We start from the raw sequence: 24,614 nt of genomic DNA on the forward strand, positions 1-24,614 counted from the left end.
TTGGATCTGTTACCTGTTTGTCTACTGCTCTGGTCAATCTGTCTAAGAAGTCTTTAAATGGTTCTGTTTGTCCCTGTTCTATTTTTGTAAAAGCTTCTAGCTGTTCTCCTGATTCACGAACCTTGTCCCATGCATTTAATGCTGCTGTTCTGCATAGGGACAGCGTATGGTCGTCATATTCAGCCTGAATCTGTGGGTCAGAATAAATGCCTTCTCCTAGGATTTTTTGGAGAGGTGCATCAACTCCGTCCCTGGCGGCTTGTCGTTCTAAGATTCCACCTTCTTCCCTGAACAATGCTCTCCATTCAATTAAGCAGGAATTATCGAGGACAGCTGATGCCAAGCCCACCCAATCTGCGGGCGTCACCCTGTTAAAAGTGGCCCAAGAATGTAACAGCTGTTTTACATATGGGCTATGAAGACCATACGAGACAACCGATTCCTTAATATGCCTAAGATCCTTTAATTGGGTTGGTTGTCACGTATATGCTGTCTGCCCCTGGGAGTGTTTTTTAGATGGTTGCTTGTCCACCACCATGGCCGGGTATACTAAAGGTGTGTGTGTAACCGCTTTAGGGTGATTGAAATACCTTCTCGAATTGTGCATCTCAGATCGAAGTGAGTCAGTGTCTTCTTGTTCAAGATATGTCAGCCGGGTCAGAATTTCGTCACGCGAGGCTTTAATCTCATCCACCATGAAGGATTCAAGGCGTGATGCAGAATCCTCGATTTGCTTCGACAATTTTCCTGTAAGATTTTCTAGACGAGTAATACGTTCATCCCTAGCTAGCATTTGGGTGGCCTGGAAATAGCCATCCAGAGATTGAAATTTAGAATCAAGGTTGCGATTAATCTCTGCCATTAACTTGGTAGACATTTCCAGTTTGACCACCCTGGTCTGTAACTCCTCCTGTAATCTTTGAAGCTCAGTTCTAAGTTCATTATAGTCCCTCTCACATTTTCCAGCTATTGACTTAGTGGCATTATCTGATTGTTGAAGCCTATTTTGGGTCTCTTGTACCTTAGTGACAAAGGAATAGGAGAGAGAGCCTAGCTGAGTTTCTAAGCGGCTGCATGCCATCTCTAACGATTCACAGTCTGCTGCCTGCTTAGCCATTAAGGCATCATGGTCTGTAGTTTGTTTTGTTTGTAGTATTCCTAAACTAGATTTCAGTTCCTCATGGTCTGTAACCTGTTTAGTTTGAATTATTCCCAAACTAGATGTCAGTTCCTCATAGTCTTTAGTCTGTTTAGCTTGTATTATTCCCAAACTAGATGTCAGTTCCTCATGGTCTTTAGTCTGTTTAGCTTGCAGCATTCCCAAACTAGATGTCAGTTCCTCATGGTCTTTAGTCTGTTTAGCTTGCAGCATTCCCAAACTAGATGTCAGTTCCTCATGGTCTTTAGTTTGTTTAATTTGTAAGGTCTGAATAAGTTCCTGAGTCTCATCACGATCCTTTGCCCGATCGGCTTGTAAAGACTCTAAGATGGAGCATCTGTCTATTTTTATGTTGTTATAAATGTGCTGAGTAAGTTCCTGAATCTCATCACGGTCCTTTGCCCGATCGGCTTTTAAAGACTCGATGGAGCATCTGTCCATTTTTATGTTGTTATAAATATGCTGCATTTCAGCTTGAGTAGTAGATAGATCTGTCTGTATCTTATAGAACATTGAACGGAGCCCATCGTCCAGTTTTTGTTCTAACAGCTCAAGAATCGATGAATAGGTAAGTTTTGATTCATTTAGAGCTTGGCTACGTAAGGCTTGTATGTCCTGCAAGTGGGTAGAGATATCAACCTTCCTTCTATTCTTGAGGAACAACGACACGTGAATCAAGAAAGTCACAGCTAACAAAACATGTAAGCCCATATTTTGTAAGTCAGCCTGCTCCTCCAGCAGTGAATGCATGTAAGCATAAGAGATATTATACTTGTCTAGCTGTAGGGGAAATGTAGCCATATTTATTGGTAATTTTATTTCCCGTTGTAGTAACCATGTGCCGGCCAGCAGGTGGCACAACGCGTCTGTCTAGAGTAGGATCTGACTCACAGAATTCTGCTTTAGCCGCTAAGGAACTTTTAGGACTTACCTGTGGGTTTTTGCGTCAGGCAGGTGGCTGTGCCCACGGCTAGAGTTGAAAGACTTACCCTGCCAGGGTCTGGCCGCAGACGGAGGCAGCAGGTATAGACAGGCAAGCGGGAACAGAGGGGTGCTTCCCCTGTGAATGAAAGTGGATTTTCTGGGTGCTCGTTGGCTCTTCAGGTTCGTTTATCGTTGGGCGCCAGATATTGGATTAAGGTCTCTTTATTTCAAAGCACAGCCGGGTGAAACACAGGCCAGAGCTAGGTTAAGAACCCAGCCAGTGCGGCCAGAACAAAGAGAGGGCCCTGTCCCCACGTGCAGTCCCTTAAGAAGCCCCCTTTACGTCATTCCGGCTTTCCTTCACCCCGCCCTTATGGGCGAGTCCCCAGGTCCACCTGGTACCTGCCCCAGGACTATTGGGCAGGGCTAGGGTGACTCCCTACAGGAAGTGCTTTTATTTCTTTTCTTAATGCAACACCAATGCAGTATTGGTGACCCAGAATTAATCACAGATGTGTTTAATACACACAATAGACCCTACAGGAAAATGTCTACTATTGTTTTGTTAAAATGACATGGTGTCAAGCTGCCCTCTAAATACTTATGCTTATACCCATGCATGTAGCCAACTATCATTCCTCATCAGAGATGCTTCTTTATGCAGTGGGCTATGGTGAATACAGACTGACAACTGGACAAAGTACAGGGAATGCATAATTGTAAAATACTCAGACCTCAACCGGACATCAGTGTCACACCCTCCAAGGTTCAAGGACTACTTTGGAAAAGGGAGGCAGAGGTTATAGGTGAATGCTGGGAAAGGACATACATGACATGATGACCACACTCATGAACTCATTATAGCTGTAATTACCTACACAAGACCTCCATAAAACTAGACCATCACCATTTCATCATGCATGGGGGAGGGGTGGGGGGTAGGGGGACACTCATAAGGCCCCACCCCTCAGTGAGGGGCTATGGATAGTCTATAGATGCTGGGGAGATGGTGTCACAAAATTAAAAGAAAATGCAGGTAAATGACCACACTCTAACTCTATGTATATATTAAGGACTACTGTTTGGTTGGTGTTTTTATACATGATTGAGCAGTTTGTATATATAATCCTCAACAAACCTTGCTTTTGACTTGTGAAATTCAACAAAATTCATTGATGCCCATTAGGTCCAATGGAAACTCCAGTTCCCAAAACTCCAAAAGGCAGTCCAGATATCCAGAACTGGGTTCAACCTGGACTATAGAAAGATTTCTGGAGGTTAGATAAAAGCAGCATTTCTCAGCAAGTTGTGAAGTTGGGCTCCTCTACCAAAAGGGGCCACTTTCCTGTGTGACCAACAGGAGGGGCATGTGGCTACCTGTGGTGGCTCTTGGCATACCAAAGCACATGCTGGCCTCCAGGAGCCATCAGTATCACAAGCACCCATTACACTTTTCAAAGACCATGCTACATCCTAGCCCTTTTCATCCTCTCCCCTACCCTTAACTCCTTCCAGCTCATGGGCTTCCCTCCTCCAGATATTCACTCTCCTTGTAACCCGTTATTTCCCAGATATTCACTCTCCTTATAACCCTGCTGTTTCTCCTTATCTCTTCCTCTCTCCATCTTTCAATATTCCTTGCTGTCTTGCTTTGTCTCCTCCTACCTTCACTCTCTCTCTCTCTCTCTCTCTCTCTCTCTCTCTCTCTCTCTCTCTCTCTGTTCTACTACTGTTTCTCTAATGACATGGTTCAGTCTGCTGGCCATATTCAGCCTACTTCTTTCTCTTTCTGCTCTAGACTCTTCCTGATGCCTCTAGCTGTTCTCTCATATCTACAATAAAAAATATTTTCCTCAGACCATACTGTGGAGTGGTTATTGTATCAGTTTATACAATGCCAAGAAACAGTTTAAAATTTTGCATAATACATTTTAGTGGAAAATTATTAAAATTTATATACAGAGTTCAATAAACGCCGAGTCATCTTTCAGAAAAATATTTTTTTTTAAATTTCTGTTTTTTAAAAAAATTCTTCCTAGTATCGATTGTGACTTGTGATGTCTGTAGGTCCTGATAGATGGTTGAAAGGACTGACGATCAACTGCTGCAGCAACTAGAAAGCAAAAACAAGAATTATAAGTAGTATCATCAGGAACACCTTAGTGTCATCACCAGGATCATCAACAGCATCTTCTGGAATATCGGTATCATTGTGATGAGAAGGTGTGAGAAGGTGGAGGCTCATTTTGATGGTTTTATCCTCAGATGTTGCTTGTTTTGGAGTGTTTGTTTCCAAGATGATCCAATCCTTATAAGTCACAGTGTATGGGCACAGAAAAAGATAGACACTAATTAATATTTAACAGATTTCTCTGTAAATGCTTAACCACTCAGAATACAAACGGTTATCCCTGGGAGTTAAAATAATTCTCTCATTCCAGAATAAGAGACAAGGAGACAATCAACTAACATTACTTGTTCAGTTTTGTTGGACTAAACTAATTTTGTTATTTTTATATGGTGTACTTTTGACATAATTGGGAAAAAGGGAGCATTTTTTCTGATGGTAGGTAATTCGTTAATATATCTATATGAATCATGGACTTTATTAATCTTAAGTATTAGCACCAAAGAGAATCAGTTTTTTTTTGGAGGGGGGACAAAAATCATCTCTATTTAAAACCATTGCTGGAGACTAACTTACACTGATCAACTTCCTTTTTACTGGGAGCTTCTTGGTAAGTTTCTCTACCCTGCACTTGTAGAATTTGGTGCATCACCCATGTTGTCAGTGACAACAGGAAGTGCAGAAACCAAATGCCATTATCAAGATCAGTGGTGTCTGTAAAGGAATGCAACCATACATGGGATATGGTTATTGGTGGTTATGGTTATTTATAAAGGAGAACCACTCACATGAGAAGTCAATAACCAGATTGGCGCTCCAGGAAGTCCAGTCTCAGCTGCACTCCGAGACCCGACTGGGACCTTGAAAAGAGAGCGAGTGCTCCCTCTCTCAGATCTTTATTCTACACGTCCAAAACCGATGTAGTTAGTGGTACAGGAGTGCAGATCTCTCCCTACAGGTGTCACCAGTGCCACAAATAGGAGCAGGCCTGGTGTCACTGTTCACATTTTGGCGAATGTGGTTGGTTTGATATGCAGATCAAAACAAGGTCAACATTATTAGCAGGGACTTCAGTGTCACTGGGACCAGGAAGAGAGCAGATTCAGGATCAGTACTGAATCTGTTGGCCTTGTCTTGAACAAGAAGACAAGAGACAAGATTTAGGTCTGTATCATGAATAGGGTACATGGTGTCAACAGTGCAGTGACCAGGAGTGGGATTGGCTTGTGGTCTGCCTCTTGTGTGTTCAGTACAAGCAGCTAAAACAGGTACTAGAGCCAGTTCAGTGTCATAAGCCTTGTCCATGCCTCCCATGTCCATGTCATCTGCTTTATCCACATCACCCGCATCACCAGCTCAGGCAGCAGGAGTTTGCTCAGTGCATGCATTAACCCGTAGTGCAGCCATTCTATGCTTGAGAGAGCTGAAACGGGCACATGCAGACCCCCTGGACTCTTCTTCAACTTTTAAGGAAATATTGAGATGTTGCTTTTCAACAACACTCATCTTATTCATGTCATCTTTTCATTAGCACTCATCTATTCATGTCACAGCCTTGAATTTAGTCACCAAACGTTTATCACTACTGACATCTGCCACATCTTCCTTTCTACTTGAGTAAAAGGCCCAGAGTTTCCAGAAACTGTAAAAGGGAACCTGGCCAGCTTTCTTTCTTCTGTTGTTTGCTACCTGACTATGCCATTCTCTGTATAATGGGAAGGTATAAAAAGAAAAGGGCAGAAAGTGTCCTCTCCTGCCTTTATAACCTGGATTTTACATTCCAGCCAAAGTAAAAGGATGCAACAATGAGGAGCTTCAGGAAGGAAAGGAACAGCTCCCTTCTGCACTCCATTACTCCTTTCCCCAGGGCCTTTCATAGCTGTCCATTGAAATCCTGGGATAGCAGAAGAGGTGACCTTTGAAATACATGAACAGAGTATGCCACTCCCCAGAGCTGAGGGAAGCTGCTGAGCTGCAAGTATGGATTCTGGAGATGCCTTCTAACTTCTCGGTCATCTGAGGCAAGCGACCTGCCTGCCAGACCCAGATCAGCGGCGGCAATGGGTCCTGAACACCGATCACGATCACCCAGAGGCAGCTCCCAGAGGCAGCCCAGCCTTCATCTGCCGGCCAAGGTAGGCCAGGAACTGTTTCCAGTCCCGGTTCGTCATCACTGCGCACTCCTTATCCATGGCTGATACATGTTTGAGTAGTGGCCTGTTCCAATACTGCTGTGGTGGACTGAATGAGAACAGCCCCCATATGCTCATAAATGTGAATGCTTGGGGAAAGATTAGGAGGTATGACCTTATGGAGGAGATGTGTCACTGGGCATTGTCTTTGAGGTTTCAAAAGACTGGTGCCATTTCCAGTGAGTTTTCCAATTTCTATTTTATTTGTGCACTTAGCTGATGCTCCAGCATCATGCCTGTCTTCCTGGAGCCACGATGGTGATGGAACTGTATGTATCCATTTGAAACCATAAGCTCTGCCCCAAATAAATCCTTCCTTCTGTAAGCTGCTTTGGTCATGGTGTTTTATCACAGCAATAGGAAGGAACTAAAACATCCATTATCTACTTACAGTAGGAGTAACATGAAGAAAGCATGAAGAATTCATTCAAAGCTCTGAAGGGGTATTGTCCAGTGGTTTATGTCATGAAACAGAATAGACAATTCCATAATGTTGGCTCTGAGAGGGTACTCAGAACACTCGTTGGATTTAACAAGTGTAAGTTTTGAAAATGAATTACATGCTTCTTGACAAATGGGAAACCTCATTTACTTTTATGTGATAACAAATACTGTCTCCAGGCCTTTGACATTCTTCACAACTCAGTGAAACTCATAACTTAGCAGTCTACTTTTTCTTTCAATACTAAATTCGCTGATGGTATATGCTACTCATGTGAAAACCCCACATATTCCAAAACTTACCAAGCATTATCAAACAATGTAACAGAGATGATTAAACAAAATAGCTATTTTGTTTTTGGTTTTTGTTTGTTTTTTTGAGACGGGTTTCTCTGTGTAGTTTTGGAGCCTGTCCTGGAGCTGGCTCTTATAGACCAGACTGGTCTCAAACTCACAGAGATCTGCCTGCCTCTGCCTCCCCCAAGTTCTGGGATTAAAGGTGCATGTGCCACCATCACTTGGCTAACAAAATAACTTAAGGAGCATTGTTGATAAAAGAAAAAAAAGGATATAGTGAAAGACCTCAGAAGAGGTACTTTCGTAGAAGGAGACCCGCACCCAGGAATCAGCGAGACCACAGACTTGGATGCAAAACCGCAAGAGGTTTTATTGCATACTCGGGTACCCGGGGCGACTTAGCTTCTGTGTGGCTAAGCGCCCCGAGCCCAGGGAGAGGGGTCCTTATATAGCTAAAAGCACAGTGCAGAAGCGAAAAGCATAGTTACAGGGATTCTATTGGACAATTTAATGAGGTACAGAGTTATTTTAGGTCAGTATATTCTCAAGGTCTGTACCTGGTACAACAGACTCAATTCCCCCCTCCGCGTCCAGATGGCTGACCTTGGGATGGAGGTTCCCCATCGGGTGGGGGGCGCCCTCTCCCCGCTTGGCCCCAGCCCCGGGGCGCGGCGCCAGGCGGGCGGGCCTGGGTCGCCCCGCCTGGGTGAACCTGCTTGGGAGGGAGCCAGCCACCAGGCGTGTGGGTGCGAGCGCGTACGGGAGTGTCACCGAGAGAGAGAAGGAGCCAAGGGGGGGGTCTTTCAATAGTATACATGCTATATGTGTATCAAAAATTTTTAGGGTTCACCTGAGAATTTTAAACTCACTGGTTATGTTAAGAAAGATGAAAGATGAACTTGGACACATCAAAGCACAATGAAGAGATGAGTTTGCTTGTGATGTTTGCTAGATGTACTGACATTTTCATATGCCACGTGTTTCCTCACTCACTGCTTCCTCCTCACTAAGTATGCTTAAGCCAGTTATGTAAAAGGAATGCAAAGAATACATGGTGTTAGCTTTTCAGGACATGAGCCACATGGGAAACAGAAACAACTGACGATGAGAAGACCCTAAAAATATTTCCCTGAACTGTTATTTGCACAACAGTGGTACTAATGAATGTCTAGACACCATTTACTTGTTAGAACACATAATCTTATATTAAAGATTCTAAAATTCATTATTTGAGTGTGTGTACATATGTGTGAGCATTCATGTGCTGTGTGTGCTATGCTGCTGTCTGTGCAGAGACAAGAGGACAACTTTCAGCAGTTGGCTATCTCCTTCCAGTGGGTGAGGTAGGGTTTCTGTTTCTGCTGCTCTGTGTTCCAATCTGGCTGGCTTGTGAATTTTAGAGCCGTTCCACTCTCTCAGCCTCTAATGGATTTAGGGGCGCTGGATTACACTTGTGAGCCACTTGTTGCTTTTCGTGCTTTCTGGGATGGCTCAAAGAGACCAGCAAGATGGCTCAGAGGGTCAGAGCACTCGCCTTGCTTTGACTGTTTAAACCATCATGCTAGCCCATGTATGTATATGAGTTTATTAGCAGTTCAGAATGAAAATGATATGAAGAGAAACATGAGCAATAGCCTTTTCTTCGGATGTAAGCTTTCTCTTTTTCCCAAGCCAGGCATCATCTTGGCAACATATCTGTGTCATTGTAAACCTTGTCTGGCTGTATCTCTTCGTGAAGACTTCTACTTGGTAATTATTAGCATATGGTGGAGAACTACATTATCTAGCTCAGGTCTGTGATTTTATACTTTTTCCAATGAAATTATTTGAGAAAGCCTGTGCTACTTTGTATTTAAGAGTGCTTAACAACAAAAAAAATGATGTCTTCTTTTAATTTCATTCACAGGATTTATTTCTTTGAAGGATGGAAATGATTTAGTAGACTCAGGCATATGTGTAATCCTGTGGGTCCCCAACTTGTGCTGTCAAACCAGGGGAAAAAGAATCTACTCTTAATGAAGAACATATATGTAAGGAGCCGTTACAAGCTAGTGCGCATGTGCACTAGGTAACTTTGTAACTTTCCAGCCCTTGGTTTCCGCCCCTCCCATGACGTCATATGGTCCGATCAGCTGACGTCATATGGTCCGATGAGCTTCAGCCAGTCAGGGGGTGACAGTCCGAGGCGGCGGTTGCCAGCCTATATAAGGATGGGTTTTTGGGTGTTCGGAGTCTCCGCTCTGTAAGCTTATGCTCTCCCTCTCAAGACGCATTAAAGCTTTACTGCAGAAGGATCCTGAGGAGTGTGCTGCGTCGTTTTTGCTGGCGAGACAGTAGCATGGGACATCTGGTGCCGAAACCCGGGAAATTGACCTCATCATCATAAGCACCATCGGAGACCCCTTGGCTACAAGGAGGATTCAGAACTGCAGGGAGGTACGATTCGGAGAGGTATGTGTTTTCTGGACTTTGGCTTGGGATTGTCACCATCTTGGGAAGGTAGTGTAGAGGCTTTTGTGCTTGTCCTCAGAGCCATCTTGACCTTTTTCGCTGTTGTAGCAATCTTGAAGAAGTCCAGAATAACATGTCAGAAACCGAACGTAGTGAGAGGTTGGGTGCGCGAAGTCCCAAAAAAGGAAAAAGGACCTCCCGGGGTGTCTAATGACAAGGGAGTGTATGTAAGAAACGAAAAGGCAACAAAAAAGGAAAAAGGACCTCCCGGTGTGTCTAATGACAAGGGAGTGTATTTGTCAGATCCCGTACATGAGCTTGAAGCCTTAAATCTTGATAGCTCTGATGACTCTGAAAGCTCAGGAGATGAAGTCTTAGATACTGAGGAAAAAGTTGGGCTAGGTGAGGAGGCTGCTAAATATGAGGAAGAAAGATACCATCTGGATGACCATATACAACGTAGCAAAAAACCTCGAAGACGGCAGCTTCAAACAGCCCTCTCACAGGTTGCTCCATCGGCGCCCCCTCCCTATGAGACGCACCTGAAGTCTTATTCCTTCCTTCCAGAAAAGGTAAAAAGAAAGCTGCACCTCACTTTTCCCATCTTTGAGGGCTTTGAGGGAGAGCGGATGCATGCGCCTGTGGAATATAATCAGATAAAAGAATTGGCAGAATCAGTCAGGAAATATGGAGTCACAGCCAATTTTACTCTTGCACAATTGGATAGACTTGCCCTAAATGCTTTGACGCCATCTGACTGGCAGATGGTCGCAAAAGCTGCGCTTGTCAGCATGGGCCAATACATGGAATGGAAAGCACTCTGGCATGAGGCCGAGCAAGAGCAGGCCAGAGCTAACGCGACGGCCTTAACTCCTGAACAACACCTATGCACATTCGACCTGTTAACGGGCCAGGGTCGTTTTGCAGCTGATCAAACAAATTATCATTGGGGTGCTTATCCACAAATCGCCAACGCGGCCATTAGGGCCTGGAAAGCGCTCTCCAAGAAAGGAGGGGTTGACAATCAGCTCACTAAAATTATTCAAGGGACCCAGGAGCCATTTTCTGACTTCGTGGCCAGAATGACCGAGGCTGCTGGTCGTATTTTTGGTGATTCAGAACAAGCCATGCCTCTAATTGAACAGCTAGTTTTTGAACAGGCCACCCAAGAATTTCGCGCAGCTATAGCCCCGAGAAAAAACAAAGGATTACAAGATTGGCTTAGGGTCTGTAGAGAACTTGGGGGACCCCTTGAAAGGTTCAGGCATTATGCTGGCCTGCCCCTGTTACCTGGTGGAATCCACTCAGGCAATACCCTGGTCAGCCCGAGGTTCCATGGGAAAGAAGTCTGCACGCAGGTGCAGAGGACCCCTTTAAAAGATAGGCCCCTGCACCTTTACGCTCTCTCTCTGTCCCTTTACTCTCTCTCCCTCTCTCTCTCTCTCCCCCTGTCTCTCTCTGTTCCCCGCTCTGTCTCTCTATGGCGACCGGCCATGGTGGTCAGCCATTACCCTGTTCCTCTTCTTAGTCTCCCCATTCTGCCGCGCCTTATAATAAACTTATAGTCAACATGTCTGTCTCACCAATATTTCTCTTTTCTTCTTTTTAAACAAAACAATAACACCCCTTACTAATGCAGGGTTAGCTGCTGCCATCCTACAGTCTCAGAAGTGCCCCCTTAAGGGGCCGGATAAAAGAATTTGCTTTAGATGTGGAACAATTGGACATATTATGGCAGAGGGCCCAACTAGGCTGTAAGCAGAAGCTCCCTGGCCTATGTGTTACCTCCATCTAATATGAGAATTTCACCAAAGCAGCTAATTTGTCTAAAAGCCTTTCCCAGTTTATGTTGCAGAATTGGACCTTTGAATTTGAGCAGACGCTGCGTGAATTGAGAGCCGCTATCAATCTGTCACTGACGGAGGGACTGTCGTCACGGGTCACCTCAGCTGTTTCCTACTTCAAAGAATGGGTGGGGGTGGGAATGTTTGGCACTGCCGTTTGCTGCGGATTGGTGTTGCTTCTCTGGCTGGTCTGAAGGCTCAGGGCTCAAACTAAGATCGCCCAAGTGCTTGTAGCCTTGGAACAAGGGGCTTCCACTGACATTTGGTTAACAATGTTTAAGCAATAGGCCGCCGGCCAGACAGCTCTTGCACACCCGGAGCCTAGGCTCATTGCACAGGGTAGAGTGTCTGGCTTGAGCAGCCCATGAGGGATGTCGAGCAAAGCATCACACAGAGAGTTGCCTAATATGCAGGCTTCTCTGGGAGGCATGTTGTCCTGCATAAGGGTTGCCTGCCCCAGTTTCCCTTTCCCAGAAAAACGGCGGAGGACAGGTCGAGAGCACTTCGGGTCAAGCTAACAGCCTAGTGGCGACTCTCGTACACAGTCTTATTGTATGATTTGGGAGGTACAACCTCTGTCTCTATCCCTCAACATATGGGTGACCTACTTGCTTGTAAAAATATGAAGCCTTATCATTAATTAATAAAAAAGGGGGATATGTAAGGAGCCGTTACAAGCTAGTGCGCATGCACACTAGGTAACTTTGTAACTTTCCAGCCCTTGGTTTCCGCCCCTCCTGTGACATCATATGGTCCGATCAACTGACGTCATATGGTCCGATGAGCTTCAGCCAGTCAGGGGGTGACAGTCCAAGGCGGCGGTTGCCAATCTATATAAGGATGGGTTTTTGGGTGTTCGGAGTCTCCGCTCTGTAAGCTTATGCTCTCCCTCTCAAGACGCATTAAAGCTTTACTGCAGAAGGATCCTGAGGAGTGTGCTGCGTCGTTTTTGCTGGCAAGATGGTAGCGCGGGACACATATAAATTCAGAACATTAATATAGATATATAGCTTGTTCAATCCCATGGATGATTTGATCAGCCAGAGAGATGGCACAGTGGGCAAATGGACGTGCTGCTAGGCTTACAGTCCTGAATTCCTTTCCTGGGACTCATATGATTAAAGGAAAGAACAAAGCTCCAACAAATTGTCCTCTGATATTCATGTGGGTTTGGGTGCCAGGTCATGGCCCATAGAAGCTGAGACATCTGGCTTTCTATTCCTCACCCTAGAATATTTCTATTTCATGCACTCATGTAATTATATTACTCTGCATTCCTTTGAGATATTTATGACTTTTGCTATTTTACTCTTGTTGCCGAGATGTTATAGCAACAAAGAAGGCCAGCATCAAAACATCACCTGAAGAACAGGTAAAGGGAGGGTGCCATTGGGAATTAGTCATTAAGCTGAGACCCAAACTGCACTAGAATGTCCTCTCTACATGCCCGGTTTATGAGTCAGGGCTCTCTAAAGGAACAGAAGTTATAAAATGAAACTATATATACAAAGGGGATTTGTTGGAATGGATTACTGGCTGTGCTCTAGTTAAACCAACAATGACTGGCTATGATGGAAAGTCCAACAGTCATGTAGTTGCTCAGTCCACAAGGCTGGGTGTCTCAGCTGGTTTTCAGTATATGCTAGAATCCTAAAGAAATAGGCAGTAATGCTAGTGAAGGAAGGGATATGCTAACAAGGGAAGAGCAAGCAGGCAAAGAGGAAAACCTTCCTTCTTCTATGTCCTTCTATTAACTTCCAACAGAAGCCATGGTCCAGATTATATTTGGATTAAAGGTCTCTATTAAAGATGTGACTTCCTACCTCAAAGATCAAGACTAGAAGTAGATCTTTCTACTTCAAGTAAAGCAGAAATCTCCCTATAATTTTTAGTCTTAATTAATATCAGATGTAGTCAGGTGGACAACCAAGAATAGCCATCACAGTAGTATTCCACTCTTCACTAATATCTTGAGCAATGACTCCTAGGAGACTGAAAAGAAGGAGTGACAATAATCAGAAGTTATATCTGAGTCAGCTGTAGATCTCATGGTCATGATGACTTTTATTGGCCTCCTTATGGCCATAGTCAGTTCAAATAGGACTAAATACCTGTCTGATTTCTTGGGTAGGAAGGGATCAGCTAGAAACCCAGCTACAAAAGTCTGTGGCCTTTCTCTACAACTGGAGATGTGAAATTCAAATAAGTATGATTTGCCTGGTAGTAACTGTGGAAGAAAGGGGCTCAAAAGGGGGAAATGGGTATTCTTAAAAAAATAGGGGGATGGGGGTAAGAAAGGTCTCTCACAGCAAACAGGACCTGTCATAAAGAGTGGGTTTTCTTGGGCCACTTGAATTTGGACTTGAATTCCTCCAGACAGCTTCTAGCTCACCCCATGTATCCTAAAAAGGAAAAACAAAAGGAAGAAAAGCACACTCAAAAAGCCATAAACACCCTCTTAAGATAGGAGGGTCCATGAAAGAATTCTGTGGGGTCTTCATTGTAAAGCACAACAAAAAGCATCCCATTGCTTTTAAAGCAAAAATGGCTTATTGGAATTTGAAGTTTCTTTGAGGGTCACAGAAACAGTTTGGTGGCAACAGCACTGGTAAACAAATCATGCCCCAGACATCACTGCTGACATCACCACGATAAGTGTGGCCACTGTAGCGTGTGTCACCAAGGATACTGGCATTAGACAATGTGCCTGGTGTTGGTTTAGAAGATTGCAACCTCTGTGGCTCTGTAAATGGGACACAGACTTCCCAAATTATCAAGCAAAATGGACTCCTCCATTTCTTTAGGACATAAGCTCTGGGATGCATTGACGACTCGGGCTTGTATTTGAGACCTGGCCTCAGTAGGAAGAGGGTAGGGCTTCTGATGGGAACACTTTCACCAAACCACTGCAAGGATGATCAGAGGTGCTGGCAGCCAACAGCCACTCCCTATGTCCACCCTGCAGCCTCCAGAAGGGGGCTTAGAACTCAAATTTACCAGCCGTTCTTTTGTGACTTGGGTACATTGTCACTCATTATTTTAAATGAAGCTTCATTTTCCTACATAAATCCTTTTAAATTATTCTTCCTACAATTGAATGTTATGTAGGGACATCAAGTTCTCTTCATGAAGAGTCAATTTTATATACAGTAAGCTGAGTTTATGTTTTCCCCTTTATGTCTTGCTGTGAAGGCTAATATTGGCTAATTGACACATAGTTGAGGAACTGACATCATCAGACTGACTTGCAGGCATGCTTCTTTGGCATCTCCTCAGCCCTTTATGGGTAGTGCTTTCTCAAGGCAAATCAGCCTGCCTGGGCCTTACAGGAAAGGTAGCTGAGCAGAACAGTGAGCACCTGTTCTCTGTGGTTTCAAGTCCCTCCCTTCTGGATCTTGCCTTGGCTTCCCTTGATGATGGACTGCGAACTGTGAGATGAATAAACCCTTCACTTCCCCAAACTGACGTTTTTGACTTTTAACACAACAACACAAAGTTAGTTAGAACACTTGCCATATTCTCAGGACATGCACTGATGGTCCATTCTTTTTGCTGGCCTATATCCTCTTTTTTCCACCAGTATACAGAGATTCTGGACACTGAAATTTGTTGCAATATCTACTCTGCCAACCATTCCCCATTGATAACATAACTCTATTAGAGTATTTTGTTAATCTGATATGACATGTTTCTCTACTATGCCATGGTTCCCTAATTTTCCTCTTAAAATTATGTCTGGATTTTCATGTGTTTTAAATATTATCCTTTGCCCCACAATAGAACACTTATGACAGATTATTAAGTTCCACAGAAATGGGTGATTTATTGAACTAACATTTTCTAATTCAAGATTTAGAAAAGCAAATTAGAACATTGTATGTGTTGGATACGTGTGTGTGTGTGTGTGTGTGTGTGTGTGTGTGTGTGTGTGTGCATGAGTGTGTGTATGAGTGTCTGTATGTGTCTGAGTGTGTATGCATGAGTGTGTGTGTGTGTGTGTGTGTGTGTGTGTGTGTGTGTGCGCGTGTGTGAAGACGGACATTCATATCCCACAGCTTACATATTATGAGGACCAATTTTATGTCAACTTGACAAAAGCTAGAGTTCAGAGAGGAGGGAGCCACATTTCTAAAAAGTTTCTCTATGTGATCAGGTTGTAGGAAAGCATGTAGGGCGTTTTCCTAAGTATTGATTGACATGTGAGGGTCCAGGCCATGGTGGGCAGGGCCACTCCTAGGTCGGTAGTCTTGGTTTCTATAAGAAAGCAGGCTGAACATGTGGTGAGCGAGCCAGTAAGCTGCACCCTCAAGGAAAGCTATCCCAAACATAAAAGAAAACACTGCCTCAACTCCAATTTGTTCTTTTTTTTTTAAGACAAGGTTTCCCTGTGTAAGCCCTGGCTGGTCTAGACTCACTATGTAGACCAGGCTAACCCAGAACTCAATAATCTGATGCCTTTGCCTCCTGAGTGCTGGGATTAAAGGGATGTGCCACAATGCCTGACTCATCATCTTCTCTTCTTGAAGCTAGGTTAGCATTGTTTACAAAATTAGGAAAACCAAATAAAGTTATAGGTCCACTTTCACCTATTAACATAGCTATGAAAAGTATAAGTAAATCCAACCACATATTAGTGTGCTCCCAAGAAAACAATATTAGGAAATACAAAATCTATCAATATGACTTATCACTTGGAAAAAATTAAAGAGAAAGTCACATGATTGTGTCTGTAGATACACATGAAGCATTTGATAAAAATTTTCTAAGGAAACTAAGAGCAGAGGAAAGCTTCCTGCATCTGGGGAAGTCTGTATGCAAAATATTAATAGCAAACCATTTCCCAAATACATTATACATTCCTTTTTTTAAAAAAAGATTTTATTTATTTATTATGTATACAGTCTTGTGCCTGCATGCCAGCAGAGGGCACCAAATCTCAGTCTGGGTGGTTGTGAGCCACCACGTGGTTGCTGGGAATTGAATTCAGGACCTCTGGAAGAACAGTCAGTTCTCTTAACCACTGAGCCATCTCTCCAGCCCCCTTATACATTCCTTTTATAGATTAAGAAAACATCTTAGCAAATAATAGAGATCCTGCTACTATAATAATACAACAGATAAGGTGATCAATTGATTAATAAATCAAATGAAATATGTATGAATGAGAAAGGAACTTAGAAACAAAACACTGCTTTAGTGTTTGTTCGGAGGAAGTGAAAGGGTTTATTTCAGTTTACATGTTACAGTCCATCATCGAGGAAAGTCACGGCAGAAACAAAAGCATGGACTTGAAGAGAAACCAGGGAGGAACGCTGTTTGATGGCTTGCTCAGCTAGCTTTCTTACACAACCCACAATGGGCTGGACTATCCTAAGTCAGTGAAAATCAAGACAATCCCCCACAGACATGCCCACAGGCCAGTCTGATCTGGGCAGGCTCTCAATAGAGATTCTCATCTCCTTTGTTGCTAGGTTATTTCAAGTTTACAGATAAAGTTAACTAGGACTTTCTATTCCTTGTGAGCATGACACCCAAACACATCACCTGAAAGCCATAACCATTTATTGTTTGTTCCAAAAATTACGTTATTATCATAATGTAAAACACAGTATAAGTTTTAAAAACCCCCACAAACTTTAAAAATTACAACACTTCAAAAGTCCAAGGTCTCTTGTAAAAAAAAGTCTATTAATTGGGTCAGGTAAACAAACCAAAGAAATGACATATTTTCTTATTCCACAAGGGAAGAATAGAGTACAGAAATATTCATGGGAACAATACAGAAATCCAGCTGTATTAATCCAAATCCTACAGCCCAATATTCAGCATCTGGTTTTCATGTAATCTTCTGGGCTCCAAATGGATCGGGCATTCCTACCTCTCCAGCTCTGTTCTATGCAACACATGCAGTTCAGCTTTTCTTAGGGTTAGTCTGGCTTCTCCCTGTATCTGTGCTTCACTTCAGTAGATGGGCCATGGTCTTGGCATCTGCAGTGTTCTGTGGCACTCTTCTTACCTCCTCTTCCACAGGGTTCTCTGAGCCCTGCTGGAAGGGGTTTGGTTAGAGATGTCATATTTAGGGTTGAGTGTTCCAAGATCTCTTACTCTCCACATATTGTCTAGCTGAGGGTCTCTGTATTTGTTCCCTTTTGCTGCATGAGGAAGCTGCTCTAATGCTGGCTGAGAAAGGCATTATCTATGAGTATAGCAGATTGTATTTAGGAGTCATTTTATTGATGTGTTTCTTAAGCAGAACAGTAGTATTTGGTTTTCCCTGTCTACCGTGGCCTATCTAGTTTCAGGTTCTTGGCCACCCAAGCAAAGCTTGGAACGGGCCTTTAATGAAGTCAGGTATTGGTTGGTTACTCCCACAAGCTTTGTTCTACTATTGCACCAGCATATCTTGGACGCAGGTCACCATTCTAGATAGGAGGTTTTGTAGCTAGGGTGGTGTTTACCTTTCTCCTTTGATACTTTCCAGTGCCATGGAAATCTAGTCCATAAGTGGGGAAGGATCTAGGGATATGTCAGCTTGACTTCTCCATGTTCAATGATTCGTGTTAATGTCATCTTCAAGATTAGAACTTTCCTGTTTTAGAAAGCAGCCAAAAGCCTTGCAATAACTTGGGTTATTTGTGGTCCCCATTGGACCCCTTTCACCTACAACTTGACTAGACTAGATGTTACCCTTTGCCAGTACTGCAAGTTTCATTTGGTGACAAGAGATATCCAGGTTGGGCTTTGTCTCCCCACAGTTTGTTTTTTGTTTGTTTGTTTTGTTTTTGTTCATTTGTTTTTTGGCTACTTCATCTAGATATCACACACACACACACACACACACACACACACACACACGTGCTTCTATTCTATTCGGTTTCCATAAGATCCCTCAAATGGCCCTGAATTTTAGCTGTCCCTCCTCTTCTATCTGCCTTCTGATTGGACTCTCCTGTTCCTGACTCCTTCCTCATCCACCCATAACAATCTATTCTACTTCCCTTTATGCCTCGCTGTCCCTCCACTCTAGTCCCTTATTCTATACCTAAACTGTGGTTAGACAGATTGTAGCTTGCTTATTCTTTGACCCCACAGCTAACATCCATATAGAAGTGAAAACATACCATATTTGTCTTTTTTGGTCTGGGTTATTTTATTCAGTATGACTCTTTCTAGCTCCATCTATTTACCTGTGAATTTCATGATTGATTTCCTTTTACTTTTTTAACTGTTAAGTAATAGTCCATTGTGTAAATGCACCACATTTCTTTATACATTCTTCTCTTGAGGAACACCTAGGATGTTTCCAATTTCTTGATATTATAAATGGAGCAGCAATGAGCATGGTTGAGCAAGTAAGTGTTTCTGTGGTAGGTGAAGGATTTTCTGGGTACGTACAAGAGTGTTATATCTGGGTCTTGAAAGATACTCAGCTTCCCAAGGAACCATCACATTTTCCCCCACAATGGCTGTACAATTCCCCTCCCACCACAAACATGAGCTGCCATTTGTTTTATTGATCTTTTATATTCTGACTCTTGTAAGGTGAAATCTCAAAATATTTTTGATTTGCATTGCCCCAATGACTAAGAATACTGAACATTTTAAAAAGTCTTTCCCAGACATTTGAATTTTCTGTATTGAAACTTCTCTGCTTATATCTGTGCCTCATTTTTAATTGAGTTATTTGTTTTCTTGATGTCCAGTATATTAGTTCTTCATATATTTTGGACATTAACCCTTTATTGGATATGTAGTTGGTAAAAATCTTTTCCCGTTTTGTAGGCTGCCATTTGAAATAAAACACTATTTGTGGCAGGTTAGATAGTCTCTATGGGTGAACCTACAAAGTTGGCAGACACATAGGAGTTAACAGAATTCATTAAAATTATCTAATAAAAGATCCCTATATAACAATAAAGTCTTTACATCAATAATTAAATGAATATACTTCCCAATATTTTATTTATTCCTCGAGAATTTCATAGAAGGATTTTTTAACATTTTCACCCCTATCTCCTTCCATTTATTTGCCTCAACTATGTCCCCACATCTGTGATGCCCAACTTTGTATCCTACTTTTTAGTAACTCCAGGGTCAGTTTCTTAATGAAAAATGACTCTCCCTTGCCCAGAAGCCATTATTCTTTCTTAGCTCATCTGTTAGGAGTAGGAGCTCATGAACCCATCCCACTACATGCTTGAATGTTGGCCTGCTTCATATTGTACAAGTGACCATGGCTCTGTGGGTCATGAATGCAGTGGTCCTGTCATGTCCAGAAGAAACTGTTTGCTCTAATTCTCCTTGACCTATGGCTCTTACCATCTTCCTGCCCCATCTTCCATGATGGTCTTTGAGACTTTTGGATAGAGTGTGATACAGATGTCCATTAATCATGGATGACACCAGTGAAATAAAAACAACAATGTAAAGATGCACGAAACAAAGAGTCAGTTCACTGAAAATATTAACAAGATGGTCACAACACATCTTTAGCCAAATTAACCAAAAGGAAGAGAAGGATGAAAATAATATACAAAGGAAGAAAAAGGAGACATGGAGGATATTCAATCCTTTAAATTTTATACTCCTCCAAACTGGAAAATTGTTTTTTAAAAAATTGATGTATTTCTAGATGTATATAATCTATCAAAGTTAAATCAAGATAACATGACTAATTTAAACAGTCCCATACTAGCCAATGATATAGAAACAGTAATTAAAAATCCCCCATCCAAAAGAGCCCAGAGCCAGGCGGATTCAGTGTAGAATTTGACCAGACATTTAAAGAACAACACTCTGCAGACTATTCCTTAAAATAGAGAAAGAAGGACCACATCCAAATTCTTTTTTTTAAGTCAATAATACCTTGATCTTGAGAGAAAGAAAGTGAGGCAGACAGAGAGAGACAGAGGGACAGAGAATTATGGGCCAATTACACTGAAAAGTATACACATACAAATTCTCTATAAAATACTTGCAAACCTAATTCAGGATCACATAAAAAAATCATCCACCATGATCAAACGGTCTTCACCTCAGATCTGCAAGGACAATTCAACATACACACTTGAACAAATATATTCCACCACATAAAATGAATAAAGCACAGAAACCAGAAAAGACCAGCTTATTAGATGTAAAAAGAAAAAGGAAAGGCTTTTGTAAAAATCCTGACAAAATACAGGAGAATCTAGGGATATATAAAGGACAGATTCCAACACAATAAAGTCATTTTACAACAAGTCCAAAGCGACACCATGTTAAATAGAGAAAAACTCAAAGCAATCCCAAGAAAATCAGGAAAATGATAATGATGTCCACTCTTTTCATTTCTATTCAATATAGTACTTGGATTCTTACCTGGAGCAAGAAGACAACTGAAGGAGACAAAGGAGATACAAATGGAAAAGAGAAAGTCTAAATTTCCTAATACAGATGATATGATTCTCAACAAATAAAACTGAATATTTTTCAGAAGTCCCTTAAAGCTGATAAATACAGTCATAAAAGTGAAAGGATGCAAAACTAACACACAAAAGTCAGTATTCCTCCTGTTTACAATGACAGACACACTGAGAAGGAAATCAGGAAAACAACTCCACTCACAATAGCCTTAAAAAGATATAATAAGACATTTTGGATTAGCATCCATTAAAAGCATACTATTAGTAAGAACAGCTATGAAGTACCTAAGAGCAATCCTAAATACATATAGGACCTTTGAAATTGATGTTCTTAAAGACCTTCAAGACTTAAATGAATGGAAGTCCTTAAAGTTTTGTGGATAAGTAGGTAATATGAAATGTTTACTTTTCTAAATTAGTAACACTTATGCAATAAATCTTGAATTAGAAAATGTGAATGCAATAAATTACCCATTTTTGTGGAACTTAATAATCTGACCATAAATATTCTAAGATGTGGTGAAGGATAATTGTTAAAGTGGAAGAAGAAAGAACATGTAGAGATAACCGTAAAGAGGGAAAAGCAGGGAGACATGCCATGTTAGAGGTAAACATTCCATATCAGATAAAAAAGTAAAAAAAAAAATGCTTATATAGTTATGTAAGCAGTGGGTGTGGTTGGTAGAGTAGATATTGCAACAGATTTCAGTGTCTATATACTTTGTAATTGGTGAAAACAATGCGGCAACAGACTGGCAGGAGAAGTATGGACCATCAGAAGATGCCAAGAGAATATGGCAAGTGTTCTTGCCAGATTTCTGTTATTGTGATAAAACTCATAAAAGCCAATCTGGGAAAGTTAGGAGTTTATTCACCTCACAGGTTACAGTCCGTCATCAGGGAATGCCAAGGCAAGATCCCAAGACTGGGGCATGAAGCCCTAGAGAACACTGCTCACTGCTCTGCTCAGGTAGCTTTCCTCTATGGCCCAGGCTCACCTGCCTAGGGATGGCGCTACCTACAGAGGCTGAACTGTCCTCCAGCAATTAACAATCAAGTAAATGCCGAAGAAGAAGGCTTGCAAGCCAGTCTGATGGAGTCAATTCCACAACTCTGTGTCTAGTAGACATTCAAGATTGATCATTACAGTAAGCCATAAAGGGGAAAACATAGCCCTAAGCTAATTGCAATGAAAATGGACCCTCCAGGAATAGAATGTGCAAAGTTAAATTTCTTTGTAGGAAGAATAATTTTAAAGGATTTATGTCAGAAAATGAAACTATATCTAAAAAATGAGCGACTATAAGCCTAAGTCACAAAGGAAACTTTGGTACATTTGACTATTGTAGACCCTTCTGGAGGCTGCAAGTGGACTCAGGGAGTGATTGTCAGCTGCCTGCACCTTTGACTGTCCTTCCAGTGTTCTGCTGGAGGAGTTCCCATGTAAAAGCTGCACCCCTTACTACAGAGGCTAGGTCTCAAATACAAGCCAAGTCATCACCTGCACGCAAGAGTTCATGTTGTAAAGATATGGAGGGTGGTCGCCGAGGCCGCCGCCGCCATGTCCCCGTGTCCCCTGGGGTCCGGTCTATGGAATCAGTTGGCGCAGCCGGCGGCGCGGAGGCAGGAGGGGCCTCTGCCCCGCCAGGATGTTTCCGGGCTTGGCCGCTGCTGCGGTGCACAGGTGCAGCTGGGCGACGCTGTGCAGGCTCGGTGGCTGCCGGGCAGTGGCCTGCGGCTGCAGCCATAGACGGAAGAATTTAATGACATTTGGAAGCTTCACATACATGGTTCCCAATGGTTACCCACATGTTTGTACTCTAAATAGAGTCAGGTTGTACTCTACAGATGTCCACAACGGAGGGCAGGGACCACAAGCTCCAAGAGCTGAAAAAGTCCCAGCACCCAAGGAAGCAGCCGAAAATATAGGCGCAGAACTCAAAGCCCCACTTAAACAAGATCCTCTCCAAGTAAGAGTCAAAGCAGTTCTTAAGAAAAGGAAGTATGGATCAAAATACACTAAGAATAATTTCATCACTGGAGTAAGAGTAATAAATGAGTTCTATCTTAAATCCACTGATTTAGAACAACTTCGAAAAATCAGACGACGAAGTCCCCACGATGATACTGTGTTCTTGAGGTCAGATGTAGAAGCAAAAGCTTTGGAAGTTTGGGGAAGCCTTGAAGCTCTTGCCAGGGAGAAAAAATTGCATAAAGAAGCAGAAATAGAATACAGAGAATGGTTGTTTAGAAACCAAAAAAATATTAAGAGAATATGGTGATTTATTGGGCAACACAAAGCCACAATCCAGAGCTGTGTCAGTGTTTCTTAAAGGACCGGGAAAAGTGGTGATGGTTGCTATCTGCATTAATGGCTTAAACTGCTTCTTTAAATTCCTGGCTTGGATTTACACGGGTTCAGCAAGCATGTTCTCTGAAGCTACACACTCATTATCTGACACTTGCAACCAGGATTTGCTAGCACTAGGCAGCAGCAGGTCTATTCAAACACCAGACCCTTCTCACCCATATGGCTTTTCAAATATGCACTATATTTCTTCACTGATTAGTGGTGTTGGTATTTTCATGATGGGCGCAGGACTCTCTTGGTACCATGGAATCATGGGATTGCTTCATCCTCAACCAATGGAATCCCTTCTATGGACATATTGTATTTTAGCAGGATCTTTGGTGTCTGAAGGAGCAACACTTCTTGTTGCCATAAATGAACTTCCAAGGAGCGCTCAGGCCAAAGGAACATCATTTTATAAGTATGTCATGGAAAGTCGTGATGCCAGTACAAATGTTATACTATTGGAGTATAGTGGGAAATTACCAATACGGAGTCAGGTAGAAATATAAGGGTATTTAATAGGGAAAAGCCTTACTTACAGAGTGACCTAGCCAGCCGGCGTGGCAGCAGTCTGTACAGCCAGAAGCAAAGTGAAACTGAAAGCGCAAATGCAGTCACACTACATCACTCTGACCACACCCTCACAAGCTTGGTCAGACACACCTGTAGCCAGCCCCTAAGTAGGCGTGGCTATAGCTTCCCCTACATTGGAGGACACTGCAGCTGTCCTAGCACCCACCTGCATGGGCCTTACCTCTGTAACAGGCAATCCATTGTATGATAGCCTGGGTTCCTTGGGTATGGGCACCTTACTAGGTGTGGTCTCAGCCTTCCTGATCTACACTAACACAGAAGCACTCCTAGGCCAATCCATACAACCGGAGCAAATACAACGGCTTACTGAATTCCTGGAGAGTGACCCATGAAGTAAGGGCAATCCATGATGTTAAAGCCACAGATATGGGCTTAGGGAAAGTCAGATATAAGGCAGAAGTTGATTTTGATGGACGAGTTGTTACACGATCATACTTGGAAAAGCAGGATTTTGACCACATGCTGCAAGAAATTCAAGAAGTAAAAACTCCTGAACAATTAGAGGCCTTTATGCTTAAACATGGAGAAAATATTATTGATACTCTAGGAGCTGAAGTGGACAGGCTTGAGAAGGAGCTAAAAAAATGAAATCCTGAAGTTTGGCACATAGATCTGGAAATCCTATAGATATGATGAATGAGTCACTTGGGACATGGAGACATCTTCCTCCCCACTGAAGGGGAGTCAGTGCCGTCCAGAAGCCATGCTTCTCAAGCTAGATGGGATATTTCATGTGCTGAGCAATTGAAGAGGCCACAGGACTAAAACTCCTTTCTTCTAATCATGTCTTCATGCTTCTATAAGGACATTGGCTGCTTAGATCACCC

General features: G+C 42.6%; 1 protein-coding gene across 1 annotated transcript; it reads left to right on the forward strand.

Moving 5' to 3' along the window:
* Positions 1-22,489: 22,489 nt before the first annotated feature.
* On the forward strand, positions 22,490-24,414 carry LOC100761715 (zinc transporter 9-like). Its single transcript, XM_035452519.1, is given in 4 exon segments — positions 22,490-23,098; positions 23,100-23,653; positions 23,900-24,116; positions 24,118-24,414. Coding segments are annotated over 4 exon segments (1,677 nt in total).
* The last annotated feature ends 200 nt before the right edge of the window (positions 24,415-24,614 follow it).

This window comes from Cricetulus griseus (assembly GCF_003668045.3).
Source record: "Cricetulus griseus strain 17A/GY chromosome 1 unlocalized genomic scaffold, alternate assembly CriGri-PICRH-1.0 chr1_1, whole genome shotgun sequence".
In the NCBI taxonomy this organism is placed as follows: domain Eukaryota; kingdom Metazoa; phylum Chordata; class Mammalia; order Rodentia; family Cricetidae; genus Cricetulus; species Cricetulus griseus.